This window comes from Protomyctophum bolini (assembly GCF_963924005.1).
Source record: "Protomyctophum bolini genome assembly, chromosome: 15".
Classification (NCBI taxonomy): Eukaryota; Metazoa; Chordata; class Actinopteri; order Myctophiformes; family Myctophidae; genus Protomyctophum; species Protomyctophum bolini.
In genome coordinates, this window is record NC_137876.1 from 22,900,230 (window position 1) to 22,925,670 (window position 25,441).

The window sequence follows — 25,441 nt, forward strand, 5'->3', positions numbered from 1 at the left end:
TGGAAACCCTTGGTCAATAAGGGACCACTATTCTTGGTGACGTAACTATGGTATGTTTCAAGTTTGGTATAAGGTCAATAATTGATTACTTCACATGGGTGTGATTTTTACACCATCACGTAGCTAAGATAGCATAGGCTATATGCATGTACTGTACATTTGTGTCATCAATACCATGTTACAATACTGACAATTCTGCCGGTTTCTAATACACACACACAGCACAATGCCTGATTATGTACAGTACTGTATTAGATGTTGTTCATTCTATTCTACCTCACCAAGGTCTAGAACATCCTTTGTCACCAATGGCATCAGAAACTTTAGTCACACAATTACAGGTGAAAGAAGTGGAGAAGAAGAGAGTCAGAGCAGGAGTAACTGTACCCAGAGAAGTCATAGAGTAGTGTGAGCAGGCTGGAGATAGGGAATTATTTCTTTGGTGTGGTCAAAATCCCAATAAAAGCTCAGAAATATAGCTGCTATTTTTGAAAAATCCTGAAAATGTGGCGCAAATCTTTGAATATTCTTTCACAGTGAACGTTTTTAACTCAAATCTTTGCTTCTGGGGGGGGGGGGGGGGGTCCCTGGAACAACATATTTTCAGATGGGGATCGGTGGCCAATTACATATAATCTTGGGGGTCCTTGACATGAAAATGTTTGAGAAACACTGACATGGAAACATGGGTTTCGTTTGTCAGAAAACTGTCAGGATTTAGAAGACATTTGTAGAATCTAAATGGGTTAACTGGGGAACCCTTGGGGGTGCCTGATGGACCCCACACTGACAAATATTCCCTAGATCCCTGCAGAGCAAAGTACACACATCTCTTCTTTGGCTTCATATGTCATTGCCATCATGGAGAAACTATCGCATAGATCTTTGCTTCTGGGGGGGGTCCCTGGAGATGGCATGTAAAAGGACCATGTCACAGATTTCCATCCCATCTTCATATATTTGGTCCTCACTAATGCTCACTTTTAAGATGACACCATTTATGTCTACTTGCTTGAGGGCTGGGGGGGGGGGGGGGGGAAGAGAGAACTCAACGCTCTTATGATGATGTGTTTAATGAACCATCAGTTGAGAGTCAGAGCATCATGACATGAAACACACAAAGCCATGCAAAAGCTAATCGATAAGATTTATATAACACAATTAATATACACAACGAAGTTGTTAAACTTTAGGTTGCTGTTGCTGTTGACAGATAAGCCTGGACCTGAGTGCAGTTTTATTTCCATGCATGGGAAGGCAGATTTCCTGATTGGAGGAGGAGGAACGAAGGAGGCGGAGAAGGAGAAGAAGACAGATAATAGCACAATGGCCGAATAGATAAGTTTAAGTCAGTCATTCTGCATCGCCAGTGTCTTGAGCTCACAGCCTCAAACACCAAAGGCAACATTGTTGAGGTCCCTCCAAGTGAGAAACCACTGATGGCTTCACTTATGACTTGGGCAATCATCAGGGTAGATTTCAAACTAGTGTAAGACACAATCCTAAGAATGTGTGTACTTCATCAAGACTTCACTTATGATGAGATGTCAGAATTTATGTTTTATGAAGATTGACTGCTCCACAAATGCCAGATGACGAAGTTTGGCATAGGTGTGCAAAGTCTTGTTTATTCCCATGGGAAGGCACAGTTCCTTGTAGAAGAAAAGAAAAACAATGACAAACAGCAGATGTCAGCAGATGACAGCTGCCAGCGCCTAATTACTTTCTACAAGATGTGGTGTAAATCATGTAATTTCTGCCGAAACACTCGTGAGCATACTAATGTCATCTTATGTGGAAAGATCTAAGTGCATTTTAAAAAGGGAAAGAATGCCAAATGAGCTGTAAGACTCAAGAGTAACATTTTATTTACGACATATTTTATCATCACTGAATGTTTTTACACCTGCACATACAAGCTTCAATTTCCGTGTATGCTTCTTCAATCTTAAATGAATAGACATCTGTTCAAATGACTTGGTGATCAGTATTTCAACACACAGAAAAAAACCAGTTTTTCCAATCCAGCTCTCCTATATGGCTTTCTTCAGCTATCTTTGAAATATTGTCATTGATTCAGTAGTAGACGCTGCCAATGGAAGTTCAATAAAAAAAAGTGATGGGCGCTTGGAAATGTTTGTTTAACCCTTTAAGACCTGAGACCAGATTCTACAAATGTCTTCTTCTTCCTAACAGATTTCTGAAAAAAACTGTTTCTATGTCAGTGGTGCTCAAACTTTTTCATGTCAGGGCCCTCAAAAGTATCTGTATTCTGCCGCCAACCCCCATCTGAAAATGTTTTGTTCCAGGGAAGGGACCCCCCCAGAAGCAAAGATTTGAGATAAAAACATTCGCTGTGAAAGAATATATATATATTAATTCGATTTGCGTCACATTGTCAAGATTAAAAAAATAGCAGATCTACAAGCTCGTAGCGCGGCACTTGATGCCACGCTATGAGCTTGTATATCAGTTGTGGTTAAAAGCTTAGGCGACACAGGTGCGTTCCAGGTCTTAATGAATTAAAGTGCTGTAAAAATAAAAGTTCATAGACTTGGCTGCCATATGACAATTTCAAAAGCCAGGCATTGATTGGAGGGACTAGCCTAGCGCCCTATAGGCGCTAACAAAAATAAAGGGTCCTACTGTTTAGATTCTGTTTTCTTATACGTAAATGACCTGGTGTGACCCATATACGCATCAACTGAATTTATCCATTCGGACATCATTCATCACCTTGACAGATCGTACGCCCAAGTTTCTGTAGACCTTTGCCCACTCAAGTCAGCTGATAAATACACCCAACCAGTTGGTTACAATGACCTGCTTTATGTACTGCTATGATGAAATCAAAAAATGGCAAACATACAATATTGCTACAGGGCGTGTGCGCGTGCGTGTGTGTGTGTGTGTGTGTGTGTGTGTGTGTGTGTGTGTGTGTGTGTGTGTGTGTGTGTGTGTGTGTGTGTGTGTGTGTGTGTGTGTGTGTGTGTGTGTGTTTGTGTATGCGTGTGTGTGCGTGTGTCAAATTGGTCTCATGATTCACTATAATTCCAGAAACACCAAATTAAAATCATTCTCCACCGAGATAATAATTACTTCCTAACATGTTGTGGCTTTTCCGTTCAGAGGTTCAGGAGCAATGCTCATGAAGCAAGTCTTAAATGTGGGACTCCAATCACAAACAAGGCACCGTTCCAGTAATGGTTGAGTCACAAAAACAACACCGTGTTTTTTTTATCACGTGTAGTCTGTAGTGCTCAAAAGTTAAACAAATCATATTCTGTGCCTGAGATATACTGTATAAACATGGAGCTCTAATCATCAGCAAACAGGATCCAAATAAAAGCAAACAGTAGACTGTAATTGTTGTGATTCAGATGAAACTAGCTACTTATTTATTTTAAAAAGGAAAATAAATCGGTTTCACTCTGCTTTGTAAATATTCTGCATTTCTATAGCGCCTTTATTCAAAGCACGTTACAATGTGCATTACTATACTGAGTAGATCACTCTTCACCCATTCACACACCGACAGCAGAGGCAATCATGTACAGTAAGGCACCAACGTACTTATGGGGAGAATTTAAGAGTTCGGACAGTGTCTTGCTCAAGGACACTTTTCCATCACTCTCCCTTTTGTGAAAGGGAGAGTCCTCACTCTCACTTTGTAAATGGTAGAGTGAAAGTATTAGAAACGGAAGCTTTATACAGCTATAGTACGTGTAAGTAGGCTGATGCAGGGTACATGGTACAATGCAGGGTACAATGACTGCAGTGGATAGAAAACGGAATATCTCCTGGTTGTTTTTTTATTCTTCCAATAAGCCAGCTAGTTTCATTAGTGTCATTACCAATGGGAAGTAGCCAGTTAGGGAAACAAGTGGCCTCATGACTCAATGAGGGGACACAGACAGTACACAAGGACAGACACTGTTCTCAGGCTGAGCTGGATTCTGTTTTCATCAGCATATCTCAGCTACTTTGTGACTGGTTGGTTAAAAAAAAAGATTTAGCATAGAGAAACAATGACAATTACTGTTGACCAGTTTTCATTTTGACAGGCGAATTAGTTTTAGTCATAGTCTTTTGAATATAATTCCATTTCAGTCAGATTTTAGTCATCTGAATGTTTTCGTTTTAGTCAATTAAATCTACAGCTGATTTAGTCGACAAAAACTTTGGCAGGCCTTGATGGCATTGTAATGCCTCATTTATACTTGAAAATAGTCTATTTACAAGGTCACATTCCTCACAACGTGTGAGCATTGTGAGCTTGTACAATATACAATTTAGGCATTTAGCAGACGATCTTAATCCAGAGCGATTTACATTAAGCAAGAACAAAAAGCATGGCAATACATCACATACATAAAAAGTAGTTATCATGAAACATGCGTAAGCTAAGAACGTTAACAGTGGAATATCTATATAATGAAACTATATATAGATATTCCACTGTTTCGTTCCTAGTTTACGCATGTTTCATAACTACTTTTTATGTATGTTCTTGCTTAATGTAAGTCGCTCTGGATTAAGAGCGTCTGCTAAATGCCTAAATTGTAAATTGTACAAGCCGATAGTAACACCCACACAGCCAAACATAAAATGACATCTCTTCGTTCTACTGGATCTCTTCTCCACTAGTCCCTCCTTAATATTTTCTTTGTTGAATTTGTCAATATATTTAATCATAGTTTTTGTCTTCATTGCTTGGTTTTTATTTAGTTTTAATTTTGTCTGTGGGGGAAAAAAATGTAGTCGATGTTTGTAACCCTCCGTTATTAGCTCCGAGAAGAGGTTACGCATGGAGCTATCCCCAACTAATTTTTTTGCCAGAAAGTAAAAACTTTAGGCCAGGGTGAAACAACCACTTAAATTGCAAAATGTTGTGTTTTCCCATTTGTAGCCGAATCAGGATCAGCACTGGCACCTGTTGCGTGGCGGGGGTTCCTCCGGGTTGAATGGGAAAACATGGCACAGGCTGACTAAATAATCTATTTAAGTGATTGTTTCACCCTGGCCTAAAAATTGTACTTCCCAGAAAATAAATAAATAAAGTTGACCTGGACCACCTTTACTTTACTTTTTGCATACAATACAAAATACAATCCTCTGCAAGGATAGAAACCTCACTCTGAGCTAATAGCAGAGGGTGAGGTTTCAAATGGGGCACATGACCCGTGTTTACCTGAGAAAATACCAATGTGTGGCTGCATTTCAAGCATCAAAGGTTTGCAAATAAAAGCTAAACTTACATTTCAGGGTTTCTCCAGCATAGGGAATATGAAGCTTGAAGCGATCGCAGCATGGACCAGGGGTAAGAGATGTGCACCTGAGAACAGAGATGAAAGATAATGAATGATATTCATTCAGCACTGCCAACACCAATTAGTTTATCCAAAACTTAATGCTCTATATTATACTATATTATACTAGAATGTTATATCTCTTTTGATTGATTGATTGATTGATTACTTTATTAGTCAAATTTAGGCTAGACTGCCTACTGTATGTTTAAAGTTACCTTTGAACAGCCACTGCACAGACCGCTGAGTTGCTTGTCATGAAAATCCACTTTAAAACGGTGTAATCGCTTGTTGTAGTGATGAAAAGTATTCTAAAGTGGCGATCACAACAACAAACCGGACGAGGAAGCTGCAGCTTCCCCATTGTAAACAATAGGGACTACATTTCCCACAACCCTTTGCACGCCGGAGAGACATCCAAATTCTGTCGGGTGGATTGCCCGTATGACTTAAAAATGTGGATTAAACAATGAAAACATAACTCGGGCAACTATCAAAGCGCAGGGGAAGTGTTCTACAATTAATTACCTCGAGTAACTCGGGTTCTCTTGGACTAAAAGAGTAACACAAAAAAGTCATGGGAACTTGTTTCCATTGTGGTCCTCCTATGTATTCAATTTCAATTAATCAACAGACAGAGCATAGACTATTTGTCACGATCTGTCTGTTGTATATCTTTTATTGTGTAGTTATGTTCCTAGTGTTTCCTGTCTACTCTATTTGTTACTACCTGTCTTGTCTCTACCCTGATTGCTAACTTGAGTCCACCTGTGTCATGTTAAGTTCTCAGCCAATCATGTGGTGTTTGTAGTTATTGTTTCACCTGTGTGTAGTGAGTCTGTGTCTATTTAAGTCTCCCTATGTTCAGTGTTTCCTTGCTAGATTATAAGTTATTGTTACGTTGTGTTCCTGCCTGTATACCTGTGAGCTGTTAATAAATACTGGACTTGATCTGCCTGCCTGCCGTGTTCTGCTTCTGGGTCCTCACCTGACACGCACCGTGACAGTATAATCTAGCCATAAAATGGACCCAGCAGAACAGAAACTATTTCAGCTAAAGGTGGATGAATTTGAGAATGCTGTGTCTTGCCTCATCACATCAGCTCCCAATCAGCGTGCTGACATTGAAAGTAGGATTTCTACCCAGCAGCTATGGTTAAAGGAGCGGCCATGGGTGAGCCACTTTGTGCCTCACCTTAACATTGTCTGTGAGAGGCTAAAAGATTTCCGTCATTCCACCCCTGTCACCCCTGCTTCCCAGCCTGCTCCTCCTGTCAGACTCGGGGTCATGTTCCTGCAGCCTGCCTGCCCCAAGTCTTCCCCACTGAAGACGGAATCAGTGAGCCTGCTGCACTATTTTAGTAGCAAGGTTAAGATTCCTACCTATACTGAGCTGCTAGACCCCTCTCCTTCTGATGCACAGTTGGGTTCTCGCAAGAGGCCTGGTCGTCGTCGTTCCCGGCGCCACCCGCGTCCCTCACCGTGCAGCGCCCCAGAACCTGCTCTGCTCGGCGCTTCAGAACCTACTCTGCTTGGCGCTTCAGAACCTGCTCTGCTCGGCGCTTCAGAACCTACTCTGCTCGGCGCTTCAGAACCTGCTCTGCTCGGCGCTTCAGAACCTACTCTGCTCGGCGCTTCAGAACCTACTCTGCTCGGCACTTCAGAACTTGCTCTGCTCAGCGCTCCTAAACCGATGCTACTCAGCTCTCCAGAGCCCACATTTTCCAACGTCCAAGAGCCCTCTCTGTTGCCCAGTGACACAGAGGCTCCGCCCGGTATCACTGAGGCAGTACTTCAGCTCGGTGCCACAGAGACTGTGCTACAGCCTCGCACCACAGAGACTGTGCTGCAGCCCAGTGGCGCTACAGACCATCAACCCGCCATCTCTGCTGATGACCCACCTGAGATCATCGCCGTTCGCCCCAAGCTCTCTTCAGCAGTCTGTATTAATGACTTTCAGCCCTCACCTAACCCTATATGTACTCCAGTTCTTAGTCGTGTTCAGAGCCCTGTCCCTAGCCCTCCTGTTCTGAAGGTCACAAACTCTCATGTTCCTCAGTTCATCAGTCCTCCTGTTTCTCAGGTACATAACACTCTCTTTCCCCAGTTTGCTAGCCCTCCCAGGCCCCCCGCCCCACCTAATTGTTTGTCTGCCTGTGTGAGTGCCAGTCTGTCTGCAAGCCTTTTTGTTTGTCAGTCTACTCCCCGGTCCTCCAGTATTCTTTCTGACCTATCTACCTACTTGTCTCTATGTAATGTCGCCTGTTTGTCTGCCTGCCTACCCATCTGTTTGTTCACTTGTCTGTACCTCGGTCTTTCTCACCTTTTCTCAACCTGGTTGTCTGTATGTCTGTCTGCCTGTCTGAATGTGTGTCTGCCTGCATGTTTGTCTGTGTGTCTCCCTATCGGTTAGTCTGTTTGTTTTGGGGCCCCCTGTGTTTAACTTTTTGTCTTGCCCTAGCTGCCCTAAGTATGTTTTGTCCAGTGTTTGTTTTGTCCCAACTTTTTTTGAGCTTGTAGATCTGTTATTTTTGCTTTTGTCCTACCTGTTCTGTTCTGTGCCCAAGTATTTTGTGTAGCCCCTGAACCCTCCTTCCGACTCCCCTCCACCCACCCTGCTAAGTATTGTGTTGTTGTTTTTTTTTAATGTCTGGGATCCATTCCTTGGGGGGAGGTACTGTCACGATCTGTCTGTTGTATATCTTTTATTGTGTAGTTATGTTCCTAGTGTTTCCTGTCTACTCTATTTGTTACTACCTGTCTTGTCTCTACCCTGATTGCTAACTTGAGTCCACCTGTGTCATGTTAAGTTCTCAGCCAATCATGTGGTGTTTGTAGTTATTGTTTCACCTGTGTGTAGTGAGTCTGTGTCTATTTAAGTCTCCCTATGTTCAGTGTTTCCTTGCTAGATTATAAGTTATTGTTACGTTGTGTTCCTGCCTGTATACCTGTGAGCTGTTAATAAATACTGGACTTGATCTGCCTGCCTGCCGTGTTCTGCTTCTGGGTCCTCACCTGACACGCACCGTGACACTATTAGCATATTAATGCATGTCATCAACAAATAGCTAGTATATCATTTACAGAGGAGAAAGGGGAAATCGTGTGTATGACCCTATTCTCCACTTGTAGTTTTCTGACAGATGCCAGGGCAGGGACCCACAGGTTTTGAAAGAAGCATTGATGCAGGCGTGTGTGTTCCAGGCATCTTCCTTCAGCTTAGCATTCTGCGTTCTGCTTCTGATTAAGTATGTACAACTACAATAAATAGTGTGCCATGATCAAAACGTAACGGGGGCACGAGTTACGTGGCCGGTTAAGACTCACCCATGGCTCCGACACATGTGTGGCCGGCTAAGACTCACCTGTGGCTTCCGCGCTAGGGTTAGGTCAGGCCAGGTTTGGGGTAAGGTTAGTAGTGTCGGACTGTTAGGACGTCGGACCAAAGATACGCACCCCGATGTAACAATATGCAATGTAGTGCATGCTTCATTAATCATACAAGCTTGTCTGGTGCGCGAAAAGGAAAAACTCACCCCGTCTTTAGGTCTGTGACACGGAGGAAGTTTGTTGAGTCGAGCCCCACACGTCCGTTCCGCACCACACTGCACAGGAGGGGCCGCAGCTCTGGTGCAATACGGTGGAGTACAACCTCAGGGGATATGTTGTTCATTTTAGGATTCTGTGGAGGAGAGACAACAAAGTAAGTGAATGATATTTGGGGTTTAAAGGCAAGCATAGTCCTCTCTCTCTCTCTCTCTCTCTCATACACACAGTCTCTCTGTCTCTCTCTCTCACACACACACACACACACACACACACACCAAGTACACTGGAAGCACATAGCCATGACTATCCCTGAAACATAACTGTCACAAGCGTCCTGTCACTGTGAACCATGGCTGTAAGTCCTGCCATCCTAATGTTGGGGTAGTGATGTTTTGCAGGTAATACAACTTAAATATATATATATATATATATATATAATAAATGTAAACAGTCCAAGGCACTGTCAATGTTCGTGAGCTTGCTAACGAACGTTAGCCAATAGCCACAGCCACACTGTTATCGAGGCGCTGTGTTATATTATAACGTAGCATGCATGTTTCTTTCTATTCTATTAGAATATCGACTTTATTAACTGTCATTTAAGTATGATATTTAAAGACCTTCTACCTGTTATAGGGTCGAAAACATCAACATGTATACCAGCGTCAACAAAGCTCCACTGTTTACTTCATTCTTCCAAAACTTCCGGGTACATGTTTTCTGGGTCCTTCTGGGGTCCTACCTGAAGGGGTATAGGCGGTTTTGGTGATGCCTGTTGATAATAAAATAAAATAAATGTTGTGCTGTACCAACATGGCGCAGTTCTTGGTGATATTTCACCACGGCAGCACGGTATGTATGTATCCTTGATATATTAAAAAAATATGTGTATTTCGCTTTGATGTGATCATATAATGTGCCTGGACAGTACAAGGCCACCCAGCTGTCATCGTCGGACTCGTTAGGTGAAGTGACCCATGTGACAACAACACTGCAGAGCTACTGCTGCTGCTTTGAACTTTGACACGTAGCCTACTGTTACTCTGCAAGACCACAGCTGATTAGAAGGTACACCTTTTTTATATTTTAACGTGTGATTTCTGCACTGCAGCGTAGCATGTCATACATATATATGTATTGTATGTGTGTGTGTTCTTCAACTTCTTCTTCTAGTGAGAGTTAATTAGTAAGAACGAGCAAACCTTTTTGTTTTGAAGTTTGAATTTGAATTCAACACGTTTCATAGATCAAAATATATTATCACTTATTCACTGTGTTTAGCCAATCGTAAATAGTATGTATTCATAAATAAAATGAATTCCATTCCATTTTAATTAGATAAAAGATATATTTCAATATATTGTAATGAAACTCAGGGTTTTGGCTGTTGCTGTAAGTGCTGTCTGTCTCTTCTTGGTTTGAAAGGCAGCCTTTAAAACCAAGAAGAGACAGTCAGGTTCAAAATTGTGCCTGTATAACAACTGTTCTATTATAGTTATTACACACACGCATTGCATTACGAATTATTCTTTATCAAATCTCATTGTGTCAATATTTTTGTTAAAGTACCAATAGTAATCCCCACAATATCAATATAGACTAGGGTATGCGCGTGACATCAATCACATCATCATCAAACCAGTTATGCGGGAACGCCTACTGAGTGCCAAAAGATTTCTTTCTGGCCTTGATAGCTCATACATCCAATTAGAAAAGTCCAATATGATTGCATTAAACGATGTTAAACTCACTTTTACACTCAATTTGCCATTCACTTTATACATGCGCATACCCTCTATTGAGGTACAGTATGTGGTCGGAGATATTGAGGTATTTTGAGTGCGTTGCCGTAATGTTCTGTTTATCCCTGGTTTTCCCCATCTACAGAGTACTATAGACGAATAACAGTTTAAGTCCAAATGTTATTCTGACCTCTCCACGAAAAGACCTCGTTGTCCTGACCCCTTATCCATCATTTATACATTATGGATAATTAGTGTGGACTTAAACTGTTATTCGTCTATAGTACTTTATGACGATTACCAGTGTGTGTGTGTGTGTGTGTGTGTGTGTGTGTGTGTGTGTGTGTGTGTGTGTGTGTGTGTGTGTGTGTGTGTGTGTGTGTGTGTGTGTGTGTTGAGAGAGAAAGTGTTAGATGTTCCTATTTTTATGTGCTGCTTACAATTTCACCCATTCTATTTCACCCTGTATTTTCTCTGTTTTCTTTCCCGTATTTCTTCTCTTCCCTATCTGTGTCAACAAGTGGGACACTAGACCTTAATACCAATTTAATTACTAATGCAAACCAAACATGGTTTGGAAACACATAATAATAATAACACACAGTTATTATGTTTATGTATTCAAAAATAATAATAATTGCTCAGCCTCTATCATTTAATAAACAGACAGAGATTTTGATTTGCTTTTAGATGAGGATTTAAACACCCACACCACTAACCAAACAATGTGGTTTTGTTTTCAGAATCAGAATCACCTTTATTGTCACATCACAGCTTTACGGGTGTAAAACAGTGGGTGAGATGTGTCTTTGTGCGAGCTCCATCGTTTCTGTTGTTTCCAGAAAGGGAAAGAAACATCACACTCGTGTGAAGTGAGGGGTGCTCTCTCATCGTCATACATCATCATACTTCACATTCCGTGCTCAGCCAATCAGGTCATTTCTGTGGTACAGACACAAAGCTGGGCATAGAAAAAGAAGTGAGAGCAAGGGGGGAAAAGAATGAAAAATGTAAAAGAAAAGGTGAATTTTCTGTGAATCAGTATTGTTGCCACAGAAACGAGGCTCAGTATGAAGGCACCCAATTTGGCAGGATGACAGCATGACGCCGCAGTGCAACATCACATCACCAGTTATAACTGGCACACTCCGAAGAGAAGATTCTAGGCTTAAAATAATCGATATAATTGAGAAGAGTAGTAGTGCATAATTATAAGTAAGAATCTAATACTGTATATATCTGAGTTAAAGGAACTACAACATGCATTTTAAAGCTCAGCCACTCAAATCATCACAAAGACACACAAAGCTGGGCATAAGAGGGGCTAGCGCCCCTCAAAAATGGGAAAAGTTGAAATTCATGCTGTAGGACCTTTAAGCTTAACCTTATAATACCGATTCACCGCTGAGACCTACTCGCACAGAATAATAACATCTGCAAGAGCCCATCTAGCTTGCCAGGGACTTTCCGAGAAATACAGCGGTTTTGACAGCTTGTCCCTTCCTAAGCTACCTATATATACAGTCCTTTATCTAAAACTTGAGTTCTCTCTAGGGTAATAGAGAATCTCTCTAACAAGTACAGTATATCGTTGGCATCATCGAGCCTACATATTTCCGTCTTCAGTCACTATGAGCAAGATTGATTGACCATATAAGAGATTATACACATGTTTTGTCTAACTTCTGCTGTAGAATAAACCAGGGAAGACTTCTAGTCAAACCACATTTCAGTAAGGTGAGCCGGACTGACCTCATGCTTCCTTCAATGCAGGAGCAGTCCAAACTAAGTCCAAACTGCTTCTTTTCACCTGACAGGGGGGAGTTGCTCCGGTTGGACGTAGCGCGTGGAAGGAACACGTTATTCCAACCAGTTCCTTTCCCCTCCATCAGGTTCCCCAGCTGGCCAGGGGGAGGCAGTATAGAGACCAGGATTACTGCATGTTTTTTGTGAGGGTACCTACTACCCTAGGGGACATATATAATATATAAACACACACACACAATTGTCAAAAATGTACTTCAAGATTATTCAAAAAAGCAATAGAAAGAATAATTGCTATTAGACAATAATTGATATACTGTAGTTTCAGCCCTGGTTGGCTTGCCTTAGACATTGTTACCTGACATTCTACAAGGAAGGCAGTGCGAATTTTAAGTAGAGGGGCTGCTGCTGCTGTTTTGAGTGGTTGGACATGGTAGGTCTTACTTTAATCTACTGCAATGGGAACTCAAAGGGATCCAGGCTAGCTGTTCACGCCTGGTGAGAGAAGACAATAATGTGGGATGTGGGAGAGAGTGAATTGAGCCATCCTACAGCCAGCGGCCAAGCTTTCCAAATCTTCTACTGCCTAGGAAGAGATTTGAAGAGATTAGCACTCTAGCATTAGCCCTGATACAAGCAGAGGATTGAATTAATTAAAGCTGCCTTCTACTGGGCTGCGTTCTGTTCACGTGGTGCAGCATTGCAATAATCACCTCCGTTTAGATTGGAAACTGTCCAAATAAGCTTGCCATGAATGCTCTATTTTTACCTTGCCGCTCGTTTCCGTCAATCTCATGCTAATGGAGGAGCTAAATGTTATCATTATCAAGGCAGTGCATTTGTGTTTGGGTCCGGTAAGCTTCTTGGAAACTAGTTTACATATTTTCCCTGAAATACCCTCACAGACTTACATATTTTCCCTGAAATACCCCCACAGACTTAGTTTTTCCTATGGATTTTATGTGGGTCTCACTGAAGTACAGGTTTCAACCAAAAGGCCGGGACCAAAGTCAAGGCCAATTTAAAAATGTATGATTGATTTGCCAAAATCTGTTTTATATTATCATACTTTGGCCTGAATGTGAATGTGAATTTGAATCGTGCGTCATGATGATAAGTCTCATATCAGCAGTGTTTTGAAAAATAACTCCTATTCTAATGTGTGTCTTTGGTTAGGTGATGACCGAAGAGGCTTTCGACGTGATGGTGGTGGGGTCCTGCATGACAGACTTGGTGTGGTGAGTAAAACTTTTTTTTTAATACAGCAGATCTACAAGCTCATGTGACTTGTTGTGAGCCTGTAAGTTTGCTATTTTGGTGAGCCTGTAGATCGGCTATTTTGGTATAAAATAGTGGCTAAGTGGTAAATTAGACTAATGTCTATTCTCGATTACCTTCTTAGTGATCAATCATATTGATTACGTTGTTGAATAATATTCAACAACGTAATCAATACGAGAATCACTAAGAAGGTAATTGATAGTTGCTACTGTACCTACATTTCACAATTTCAAATTAAGCTGAAGTCTTCAGGTAGGCTCAACAGGAAGCCAGAGTATTAAGGCTTATTGGGCAACTGTTCATTACCTCATTAGAACCAGTCCTTCAAGGTTTATAGTGTTATTAACCTGAATTATGAGCAATCGTTGTTTGAACACGATTTGCTTCTAGCTTTGGACTGTACTGCAATGTGACGTCCATGCATTGTGTGTGTGTGTGTGTGTGTGTGTGTGTGTGTGTGTGTGTGTGTGTGTGTGTGTGTGTGTGTGTGTGTGTGTGTGTGTGTGTGTGTGTGCGTGTGCGTGTGCGTGTGCGTGTGTTAATTTATTTTACATACAGTACAAGCATGTGGAAAATATGATATAGTAGTATGCACTGAAGGGTGTTTCCACCATGCTTAAAAAGGACAACCAGATCCTGTCCAGACAAGAATAGAGGAAGTGGTCTAAATTGAGCAAACCACTACCTCAGTGTTGTCCACAAGGCCCATGCCCAATATGTTATGACTCAAGTTTCCCATGCAGGTACAGTGTACGTGTCCAACAAAATAATTAATTTAGACCCAACAGTATTTTGATCCCGAGGGGGAAATGCAATTTTCAGCTTCACCCAGCTGATATAATTTACAATTTAGGCTCTTAATCCAGAGCGATTTACATTAAGCAAAAACAAAGAAGCATGGCAATACATCACATACATAAAAAGTAGTTATCATGAAACATGCGTAAGCTAAGAACGTAACAGTGAAATATCTATATAATGAAACTATGCATATATATATGTCTACCTAAAATACTATTCTAGTGCTGTCTACATAAAATTATATAAGTCTGCTTAAAACGCTATCTAAGTCTACATAAAGTGCTATCTAAATTACATAAGTTGAGCCTTTGCATATGCCTGTAAGGTCGTTGGGGCTAGGGCAAGTGCTACGGTCCATGGTGGAGTCTGAAGAGGTGGGTTTTCAGACTACGGCGGAAGATTGGGAGTGAGGCTGCAGTTCTGATTGTGATGGGAAGTGCATTCCATACTATAGTATTAGGTTCCCAAGTGGTGACATTGCTGGGGGCCGCAAATTGAACCTGGGACCTTCTGTTTCTCAGGCGGACTCTCTGCACATTTAGCTACGCCTGCCGAACTTCAACTAAGCCTGAATGCTCTGATGCCTCCTTTTATATGAAAATAAATAGATCACAATTATTGATCTCGTTACGCTCTACTCCTTTCTTCAATGGATCTTTTTACTTTTTGGTTATTAACTTGTCTATATATCAGTGGTTCCCAAAGTGGGGTTGGGGACCCCCAGGGGTCCTCGAGGGAGGTCCAGGGGTCCCTATAATAGTAACCAAATGGACCCTCGCAGGTCTGTCAATCAGAGAATTATAGGGGTCCTAATACATGATACTAAACTGGGGGTCCTTGAAAATATAATGTTTGAGAACCACCCTTCTATATATCTGCGTTTTAAAGCTTCTCCTAGTCTAAATGACATCATTGCCTGTACAAAGACAGAGCCGTTCTCATACTCATGGCAGTCATCATTATTGATGCCATGCCAAACCAGAGCCCACGGTATCTAAAGCCAATGCATTGATCTGTTCCAATGGGTGATGCAGATGTTATCTGTGGGTGTAAACCCAACTCAGACTTAAAGTACTCAAAGTGTGTAGATAATCCACTATAATGACTGTTTACTGAAATGTCAGTGTTACATCATGCTGACATGCGGTGAGATCTGTGGAGCCAACCATGGTCCTTTCCCACAAATCGTTAGTCATCAGCTACAGTACAATGGATAGTTGAAAACAACAATTTGTCACCCTCATGTCCCGAAACCTTTTGTTAAGAAGAGTGACACGAATACCTATGTAATTAATCCTGCGTGCTTTATGGACTATGGCCTCTAGACTTTTACCCAACTTAGAAGAAGAGCGTGAACACAGAAAATGTGACGCAATTTAAGCGAAAACCTTGATACCATTCTCACTAGCCCTCACTTATTTTTAGAATCCCTCAAATTGCTCAAAAAAAGTCCCTAAGTTATCAAAAACATATGGGCCCTCCGCATGAGGCTTTTGGCAAGTTTGTGTATAGCTCATTAGCAATTAGGCTAAAAAGTCTTGCTTTGAAGGACAGGAGCTGTCTATTAAAACCCTAATATGCTAACGGGAAACGGGCCTACTTCTGGATAGGGTGTGTGAGGTCGGGGTTTGGATGGAGGTCGGGATGGGGAGGGGGGGGGGGGGGGGGGAGTGGGTCGGTGGAATGCATTTCTGGACCATATCAAAGTCATAGGCACGTCTTTGAAGTCAGAAATCCAGTTGTGTCACTGCACGAATATTTCGGGTGAGTCTGCCTGGCTGTCTGGCTGACTGACAGAAAGTGGAACGCAAGTGTGCTCTGATGAGGCTTTGCTGGCTCTCACTCTCTCCTTGCTTGTCTGCCAACGTGCGTGCCTTATCTCGATCATCGCCCCCATCTCTCTGTCGCGCACACACATGTACAAAATAACGTAATCATCAGACAGATTGACAATGATAGGCTATAATGGATTTGGCTGAGGCTCTATTGCACATCATATCATTTTATGATAGTAGTAAGAGGCTTATGTGAATTATCTGCTATCTATCCTGCAGTGCATGTAGGGGAGGAGCTGTGTGACTCTGTGTCTCTCCAGAGGCAACCCATTGTCAAAGCCAGACACTGCCCCCTACTGACACAGCTAACTGACACTGGAAACACATGGCACCTATTCCTCTTGAGCAGTAAAACAACAACAAGAAAGTGTCAGTGGTGGAATAAGTAAACATTTTATCAAATACTGTCATTTACTCACATTTTGAGGTGCCTCTTTACTTAATTTTAGTATTTGCATTTTTACTTTATACTTCTACTCCACTACATCTCAGAGGTAAATATTGTACTTTTTACAATTATTTGACAGCTTCAGTTACTAAGACCAGTTATGGTCGAAACATGTTGGCTGGTGCCTTTTAATTAAATGAAGGCTTTCCTCTTTTTAACTTTGAGTGCCCGGATTGTCTCTCACTTTCTATATAGCTTTAGTTACTACGGTAGTTTGCAGATTTAGATTATTATTACAAAACATACTTTACTTACTTCTTTGTCTTTGGCTGTTAATTATTATTATTATTTTTTGTTATTGGCTTGAACAGCTCAGAAAAACATAACACACCCACTGATTTGAAACCAATCCTGATACTGTGCCGTCCCAATATGAAGGACTGGCATTTGGTTCTGTCTTCACATTTCCGAATCGTTTGCAGTTCCAGCCACTATACATTGAATTTAGATGTCAAACAGATGTATCAGTATTCAGTAGTAAAGTATATCTTTACATAATTGGTCCACACTGATGCTCGTTACTGTACATACAGTATGGTACCATGTGTGTCTACTCCATCTGTGTCAGTTCAGAAACCCGCCTATATCAGTGACATCATCGATGGGAATCTGAGCTAACGGCAGCCTTTCTATTCCTGGAAAGTTAGCACGCTATAATGGAAGCCATTGGTCTCACGTTAATACAAATTAAAAAAGAAAGATGTCCACAGCCCAGTACAGTACAGTACAGGAAATTACAACTGCAAAATAAACTGCTGTGCTCTAGATTCAAACCCTGTTTGACCAATCATGTCCCTTATCAAGGCAGACTGATTAGTATGTGTCTTGTAAAAAGGGAAGTAACGAAATAAAGATGTTAAAAAAAACGAATCTGACCCATTGTTTCAGGCCACAGTTATGGCCTAGTGCAAGTTTAAGAATATTTTGTTTCCAGGCAAAAACAGAATGTATAATTTTACATACAGTATAGCACAACACATACTGTACCCAAATTCAGGAAGATTTGGTTAACTTGCAGCCGTGGAAATAATTCCTACTTATTTCAGCTCTTCTGAGAAGTTGCTTTCTTGAGTCAATAACAACATTTATAGTATCTCTTGGAGCCTGCACAAGCTTCTGCTTCTCCTGTCAATACTTATTTCATCATCAGTTTTTAACTCGATGCAATGATGAAATAACCACCTTAATAAAGGCGTTTTATGTTTTTTCACCAGAAGAGTGCCTTTGTTTTGTTCCTTGGTTGCACTTATTTCATCGACATCTTGATGAAGTTCAAGTTAAGTTCATGTGTTGTGTTGTGCTATGTTATAATGATTTAATGAAATGTTCCTCATTTCATTAAAATACCAGTTGAATCGGCTGTATTTTAAATTATGCCTATTCAATACCTATTTATCATGTATACCGTTTTGACAAAAGAAAATCTCTGGAAAGAGGAAACTGTCTGTCAAGTGATTTAGATGTTGGAAACTTTTTTTATTGAGAGGGCCATGATATTACGTACTAACTCCTTCCTCAGCCCAACAGTGGAGGCTTTACGACGGGGACTGCAGTGCCACTCAGGATGAATTGGCAATGAACCGACATTGACTTAATTACTAGAATATGGCAACATTATAAAACAAGCAGGGGAAATGGAATTGGGTGCCAACCAACCGACCGGCCCACGACACTTATACCAACGCCTGCTTTTTGGCCTTTTCGTATCGTGGGAGAAAGTGCGGCGACGTTGCACTTCAGCACGTAGCTCTGTTCCGTTTGTCTGGCACGCTCACACAGACAACAATGGCTCAATGTCTCACCGTGTGAGGGAAGAGGCGTGGGCGGGTTGGCCTTGAAATGTGTCACCTGTCAGTCATCCGGGCGGTCTCAGGTGGCTGTTAGCCTGTGTAAGCGCATGGATTCTAGTGAAGAGGGGGGGGGGGGGGGGGTGGGGGGGGTGGAGCGCTATAGTATATGGTAATGACTGCACGAGTGGCACCCGTTGGCAAGTGTCATGGTATGGGAAGCAATACTTGGCGGTTGTGTGTGCTGATTAAATAAAGCTGTATCTTAATCCTGTTGCACAAAACTTTAAACATAGTTTTAAGAAATACGGTATTATCCTTTCTACATTTAAACCATCCTTTTAAATCCTTAGTTTCCACTGCAAACTTAGATTTTTTTTAATCCTGTTGCTCCACTACTTTGAACTCAGATTTTAGAGATTCATTTTTAATTTGCAGCTAGGCGTTCACATTTCCAAAATGGCAGCATATATATTAGATGAATTGAATTGAATGTCTTCAATGTAAAATAAGGTACCATGTGATGGGGTTCAACAAACGAATCAATTGTAATCTGGCTCTCAATTACACTAGATTATTACATTATTCTTTGAATGCTCAAGCTTCTATTTTCCTAAATCTGTGCCAGTTTTCTCTCAAAAAAGGGAAGAAAAAAGTAGCGCCATTTATTATAAGTCTCAAGTTGGGCAGCCAATGAGAATTAATCACAGGCAAAGGTTTTAACCACTGATTTGTTAAGCAATTCTTAAAATGAACAGAACTTGGATTAAAATAAAACCTAGATCAACAAATCCTTGATTGACCCTAAACTATGTATGTCCTTTGTTGGTGGGAACCCACTGTGCAAGAGTTAAAATTAACCTGTGGTATTTTCAGTGTGTATATTTTACAAGATGAAAGTCAAGTCAGCTGGATGCCATGCGTACAGTGTACTCGTCCTCCCGTTGATTTGTGACACCCGTGTGAAGTGAGGGTGCGCTCTTATTTTTGCACATATGATGTAATTTCTCCATTCATTGTCGATGGGGATTTAATATTTGTGTAAGACAAAATAGCCGATTTGCTCGTCCACATAGTTATGGTGTAAATTCTCCATTCATTGTCAATGGGAATTTAATGTTTGTGTAAGACGAAAATCTACACTAATAGCTAAATATAGGAATCTGTGTGTCTGTCTATGTCTGTCTGTCTGTCTGTCTGTCTACCTACCGTATGCAAGGGATAATATATTTCGCGCCAGTAGTTGAATCACCCGGCAGGATGATTAAATCATCCTATACTGTACTCATCTGAGTCTTCTTTCTGTCAGTCTAGGAGGACATGATTATTTTTTCCTTTCTAATGGAAATCATGCCATTGATTAGAAACGGACAAACTGGAAATGGGCTCTTTTATGAGGCTGAACAAAGCTGAACCAAATCAATCCACCATACCAACACCTCTGAGATGGGCCCATCATTCACAACACTATCTTTTATTACACCCTCCAATAAACATCATCTCATCTGGGCCTGACATCATGTCTTGTATTGCTTCAGATATATCTCTGTTCTCCACCTCTTGTGATGGTGCACCCACACTGCTGTGACAGACTGTCTAATGATCTTACTAAGCTATATCTTATATATCTACGGCTACGGATATCTATCTATTTTATGTGATGTTCAACCCCAGTATGCAAAAGGAAAGGGGCTAGAGTTTGGAGGTTAAAAATCTATATGTACGTTCATCCCTGCAGCATTTATCCTCCATATTGAGTTTGTGATGAAACCCTCTCTATATCAATTATGTATGGTAATATTTTCCATATATGCTTATTGTTTGGGAATATATAATTGCCCTGGAAGGCCCATGGGATTGGAAATTACTAACTAGTAACACTTTTGTCCTTTCAATGAAATCTAATCGTATTGTGAGTAAAGAGACAGAACTTGCAAAAGAAAAGAAATAGAATAGAATGTACAGTACTAATTAATTGGCTGTGTAAGTTTCAGTGAGATAAAAAACTCACTGAAAGTCAAACTATCAAGGCATCAACGGGAATCAATGTGTTACTGTACAATACAGTATGTGTCATCAGTAAATCCCACAGGCAAAATGTATCATTCATATATCTGTAGTGCGTGTGTGTGTGTGTGTGTGTGTGTGTGTGTGTGTGTGTGTGTGTGTGTGCGTACTGTGTGCGTACTGTGTGCGTGCGTGCGTGTGTGTGTTGTGTGATGTACGGCCAGTGTTGTAATTTAGTGACATTTACTTAACTACTGTACTTAAGTACAATTTGAGGTATTTGTACTTTACTTGAGTATTTCCAATTTCAATACTATTTCTACTCACTACTATTCACTGCATCATAGTCAAATATTACTAATTTGGAAACTTTAGTTAGTAGTTACTTTGTAGATTTGTATTATTATTACATTAAACATACAAACCACTTCAGCCCTATATATACACAACGCATTGTGAGCTTGTAGATCTGCTCTATTAATATTTTATTTTATTTTATTTTTTATTTATATTAAAACTTGAAATGGGACATTCTGCATGATGCCAATACCTTACTCAAGTAAGTGAAATAGCTTTAAAATTGCTTGTAGATCTGTTTGGTTTTTTTTATCGTGAAAATGTGTGAAAATCTTTGAATATGAAAACGTCTTTGACATGAAATATAGTTTGAGCACCACCAATATAGAAACATAAGGTTTTGGAGAAAGCTGTTGTGATTTAGAAGACATTTTCCAGAATCTGGTCTTATTGTTCTCAGCCGGGGACCGAGGCTACCGAAGGAAGGGGAAACCATCCATGGCCAAGAGTTCTTCACTGGGTTTGGAGGCAAAGGAGCCAACCAGTGCATACAGGCTGCAAGACTGGGGGCCAGGGCTATTATGGTCTGCAAGGTAGGGAACTATAGGAACTGTGTGTGTGTGTGTGTGTGTGTGTGTGTGTGTGTGTGTGTGTGTGTGTGTGTGTGTGTGTGTGTGTGTGTGTGTGTGTGTGTGTGTGTGTGTGTGTGTGTGTGTGTGTGTGTGTGTGTGTGTGTGTGTGTGTGTGTGTGTGTGTGTGTGTGTGTGTGTGTGTGTGTGTGTGTGCGTGCGTGTGCGCGCGCATGCGTGCGAGTGTGTGTACTGCGTTCATGCAGATGCACAATACAGAATATGTTTTGACTTGCCCAATGCTCTCTTCATCCACTTTTTCATATAGTTGCAGAACAAAAATGAACACCCGTCAATTACCCAGACAGTTAACAACTCCCACCATAAACCTCCTAGCCGCGTTTGTTCGCTCTCCGGTCTGTCGTCTCAACCCGCTGCACCAACTCAGTGCAACTCACTCATTTTCTGTTGATCAATACCATACTCCATGCATACGTTCCTCCCACGCTTCCACGCTCTCAAAACAGGCCTTATTCCCTTTCTTTACAACCCCTAAGACTCCAATCAGTAGGCACAGAGCGGCCTTTCAACCCGAGCACCAAAGCACCAGTGCCCCACCTCGATCAGAACAAAAGGGCCGGATCGATAACAGCCCAGGCGCAGGAGTTCTCTGGGCATGGGGAGAACCCAAAAATAGACCGCCAGGCTTGTGGAAAAATGATCCAAGACGCCCGGGCCGCACTTCAAAAAGAGTGGAGTCAAGCAGCCACTATCATCAGCAAACCCAACATCACAGGCAGCCGGGGCGCCCCGCGTTTTGGCACATTGTCGAGAAAGCGTGGGTTCGAAGTGGGCGCCTCGGGGCAGGGTGGGGGACCTCTCCCGCACCCCCAACTCATTTCAGATGTGGACATCCCTGTGCGGTTGAAGGGGAGAGGGGAAGGAGGGGAGGAACGAAAAAATCGAGGAGAGGTGGACATGAAGAGGCGTCAAGGCGGGGTCATCATATCTTCAAGGCTTGGCGCGGCTGGCCGCGTGTGCGTGTGCTCGTGCACGCGTGCACTTTGTGTGTTGGTGCGTGCACGCTTAGCGGCGGCATGATGCCAGTATGCCGGCAGGGTGCAAAGAGAATCCAACCCAACTGAGGTTTGAGCGTAGCGCTCTTCAAAAGTTTGCCGCTAACCAAGTCTGACCCCGTTTGACTCCTTCTTTCTTTTTAATCGTTTCGCATTCAATCTTTTGTAGGTCGGTGAGGATTCCTATGGAGACAGATACATCCAGAATTTCAAAGACAACAGCGTTCACGCAGGTGAGGCAAGAACTTCACAAAAACGGGAGTGATCGCGGTTACAGAGCAGTGGGAATTTTCTCAATTACTCCTAAGGCTTTTGAATATCCTTGAACGTTGTTGTTTGTTTTAGGTTATTTTTTTAAATATTTATATTTGTGAAAAAATAAACACCAGGGGCAATATTTATGAATAATGGAAATACCCCTTATTTGGAATGAGATTTGTGCGTGAAAAGCTTGAAAGTTTCTCCAAGTCATTAACAGTGATTACTGTGTGGAGTCGACATTCTGCCTTTTAAAGGGGGAATGTCATGCAGCCCCTCGGGAGATACGATCTGTACGAACTGTACAGAAGACGTACAGTTACGTAACGGACTACGTATGTCCAGCAACGAACCGTACGATTTGTACATCACGTCTGTCTAGCCTCACAAACAGCTAAAATAAGTTAGTTTGTTTATTTAAAAGAGAAGCAAAAGATGGATTCAAAGTCTCGCCTCTCTCTCTCTCTCTCTCTCTCTCTCTCTCTCTATATCTGCAGATTTTGTGTGGCGGACCTCTGCGGCAGCCACAGGAATAGCCTCCATTATGGTCAACGACGAAGGTGAGTGTGATATTTTGATAAGCTCGCCAAATAACAGGAATCAAAGACACACATGAATGTGCTTTTACTCTTTACTTTGCTCTCTCTCTCTCTCTCCTCTCTCTCTCTCTCTCTCTCTCTCTCTCTCTCCTTGTGCCCACAACGTGCAGAGCCATTTGCAGCGTACGTATACATTCACCTGCGTCACTGACTCAACATTGAGTTAGTATCAGCAAGTCTCAGTTAAATAACATCCATGCCTGTACAGTACACAGTACAGTTTCTGCAGCCCATTTGAACCATTTTACTTTGACATACTGTATTACAGTAGGAAAGGTTTAAATGCCTAACATGCTACAGTAAAATAATATAATGTAATAATTGCTCTGCAACCATATACTGTATGTATGTATGTATATATATATATATTTAAATATATATATATATATATATATTATACACATACAGCTGAATTTGTTTAAAGAAATGACATAGAGAGAAATGGAAAACCAATATGAAGGAGTATGAACTCAATGTCAAGTAAAAATCCAATTCATTTCACGTACTTCACTGATTGAGAGAAATGGAAACAGCTAGCTAGAAAAAAGAATGGGAACTAAATAAATGATTGTGTTTCTATGTCCTTTTTTATGGGCAGTATACATTTTAACTCATATTTATTCTCTCTGGCTTTGGAATAGCCCTGGCCCCTATTTTCCTGTGGAACTAAGAAAGAAAATTAGATTTCTGTGTAAGTCAGCCAACAATGATAATTGGACTCCAAGTAAATGTTGAATTAAATTTACATTACATAACTTGCATGTTATGGCATTTGTAGAATCGACCTCATGTCTTAACAAAATAGGGATGTCCCGATCAGGTTTTTTTGCAAAAAAAAAAAAGAGAAAAAGAATGATGTATTGGTTAATTAGAGTGAATACAGTTCTACAGCTTATAGAACTGAAGTCAAGTTAGACACCTATGCCATCATGCATAGCGGGGGGTTGCATTAACTTTGTTTTCATCATAGGTGTCTCCCACGCCTCTGAGTGTGACTAGTCTTTGTTTGATGATCTCTGACTGGGACCAGAAGGAAAACAACTAGCATAAACACAACAGTTTTTACGAAATCTCATTGCTTGCTGTGTGTGTGTGTGTGTGTGTGTGTGTGTGTGTGTGTGTGTGTGTGTGTGTGTGTGTGTGCGTGCGCCTCAGGTAAGAATCTGATCATGATCGTGGCCGGTGCTAACATGCTGCTGAGCGGTGCAGAGCTGCAGGGGGTCCTGCCGGCCCTCCGTCTGTCCAAGGTGTTGGTCTGTCAGCTGGAGATCAGCCCCGAGGCGTCCCTGCAGGCGCTCCGCCTGGCGCGCCACAACCACGGTGAGGGAACGCCACGCGACGCAACGCGGCGCACACAATGGGCTTTCTGTGTAACAATTACTGACCTGAGATCAGATTCTAAAAGTCTGATCGATTTTTCAAAAATAGCAGACCTACAAGCTCATAGCGAGTGGCACGCTACGAGCTTGTAGATCTGCTATTTTTCAATAGCTAAAGCATAATGTAATGCTAACACCAAAAGGGGTCCCCGCCCAGAATGGGTTAAGTCTCAACTTTTGAGGATTTTAACTGTGCAAGGGGGGTGGGATTCGATACGATATCGTTACCTATTGGTTGCCGATTTGATTTATATTGCGATTTGATTCGATATTGTGATTTCCCCCAAGTTACTTTGCTTTTATCATACTAGAACATTTTTAAACAAACATTCAAACAGTGCCAAAGGTTGAGTCAAAGACCTGAATGAACACCTGCGCTTGCGTGAACAACTATAGAAACACATTCAGACTTAAAGGTTTAATGATCATTTTTGATCTGGACAATTCTGCAGATCAACAGAAAAACTACTGTATTTCTCATTATTTTTGTCTTCCCACTCTTCCTACACTTTTCATCTTTCGCCACTGCCTCCTTCTTCCTCCCCCCCTGAATATTCCTAAGCAGCATCTATATTTAGATTTTTTTTATATTTATATTTCTGTACCTATTGTACCTACTATATCATTATTATTAGCAGTCCTGGGCGTCACTCGAGTCGCCTGTGAGCGTCTACGAGGGGGGGGGCTATGGCCAGTAATCGCGTGGTGGCATGTGGGGCGCCGCGGTGAACAGAGTCGTA

At 41.5% G+C, this 25,441-nt stretch overlaps 2 protein-coding genes across 2 annotated transcripts in view; one reads left to right on the forward strand and one right to left on the reverse strand.

The window, feature by feature from the left end:
• The window catches only part of babam2 (BRISC and BRCA1 A complex member 2), a 99,208-nt gene extending 89,642 nt beyond the window's left edge, over positions 1–9,566 (reverse strand). Inside the window, exons 1-3 of the mRNA XM_080783457.1 lie at positions 9,486–9,566; positions 8,846–8,991; positions 5,259–5,335 (exon numbers count right to left, since the gene is read on the reverse strand). Of these exons, the coding sequence (XP_080639583.1) occupies positions 5,259–5,335; positions 8,846–8,982 (214 nt within the window). The 5' untranslated portion in view covers positions 8,983–8,991; positions 9,486–9,566. The remainder of the gene's footprint in view (positions 1–5,258; positions 5,336–8,845; positions 8,992–9,485) is intronic.
• A 259-nt stretch (positions 9,567–9,825) lies between these two features.
• Positions 9,826–25,441, forward strand: part of rbks (ribokinase) — a 40,444-nt gene continuing 24,828 nt past the window's right edge. The window contains exons 1-6 of the mRNA XM_080784919.1: positions 9,826–9,926; positions 13,541–13,602; positions 21,281–21,413; positions 22,635–22,698; positions 23,221–23,283; positions 24,478–24,642. Coding sequence (XP_080641045.1) covers positions 13,544–13,602; positions 21,281–21,413; positions 22,635–22,698; positions 23,221–23,283; positions 24,478–24,642 — 484 coding nt within the window. The 5' untranslated portion in view covers positions 9,826–9,926; positions 13,541–13,543. The remainder of the gene's footprint in view (positions 9,927–13,540; positions 13,603–21,280; positions 21,414–22,634; positions 22,699–23,220; positions 23,284–24,477; positions 24,643–25,441) is intronic.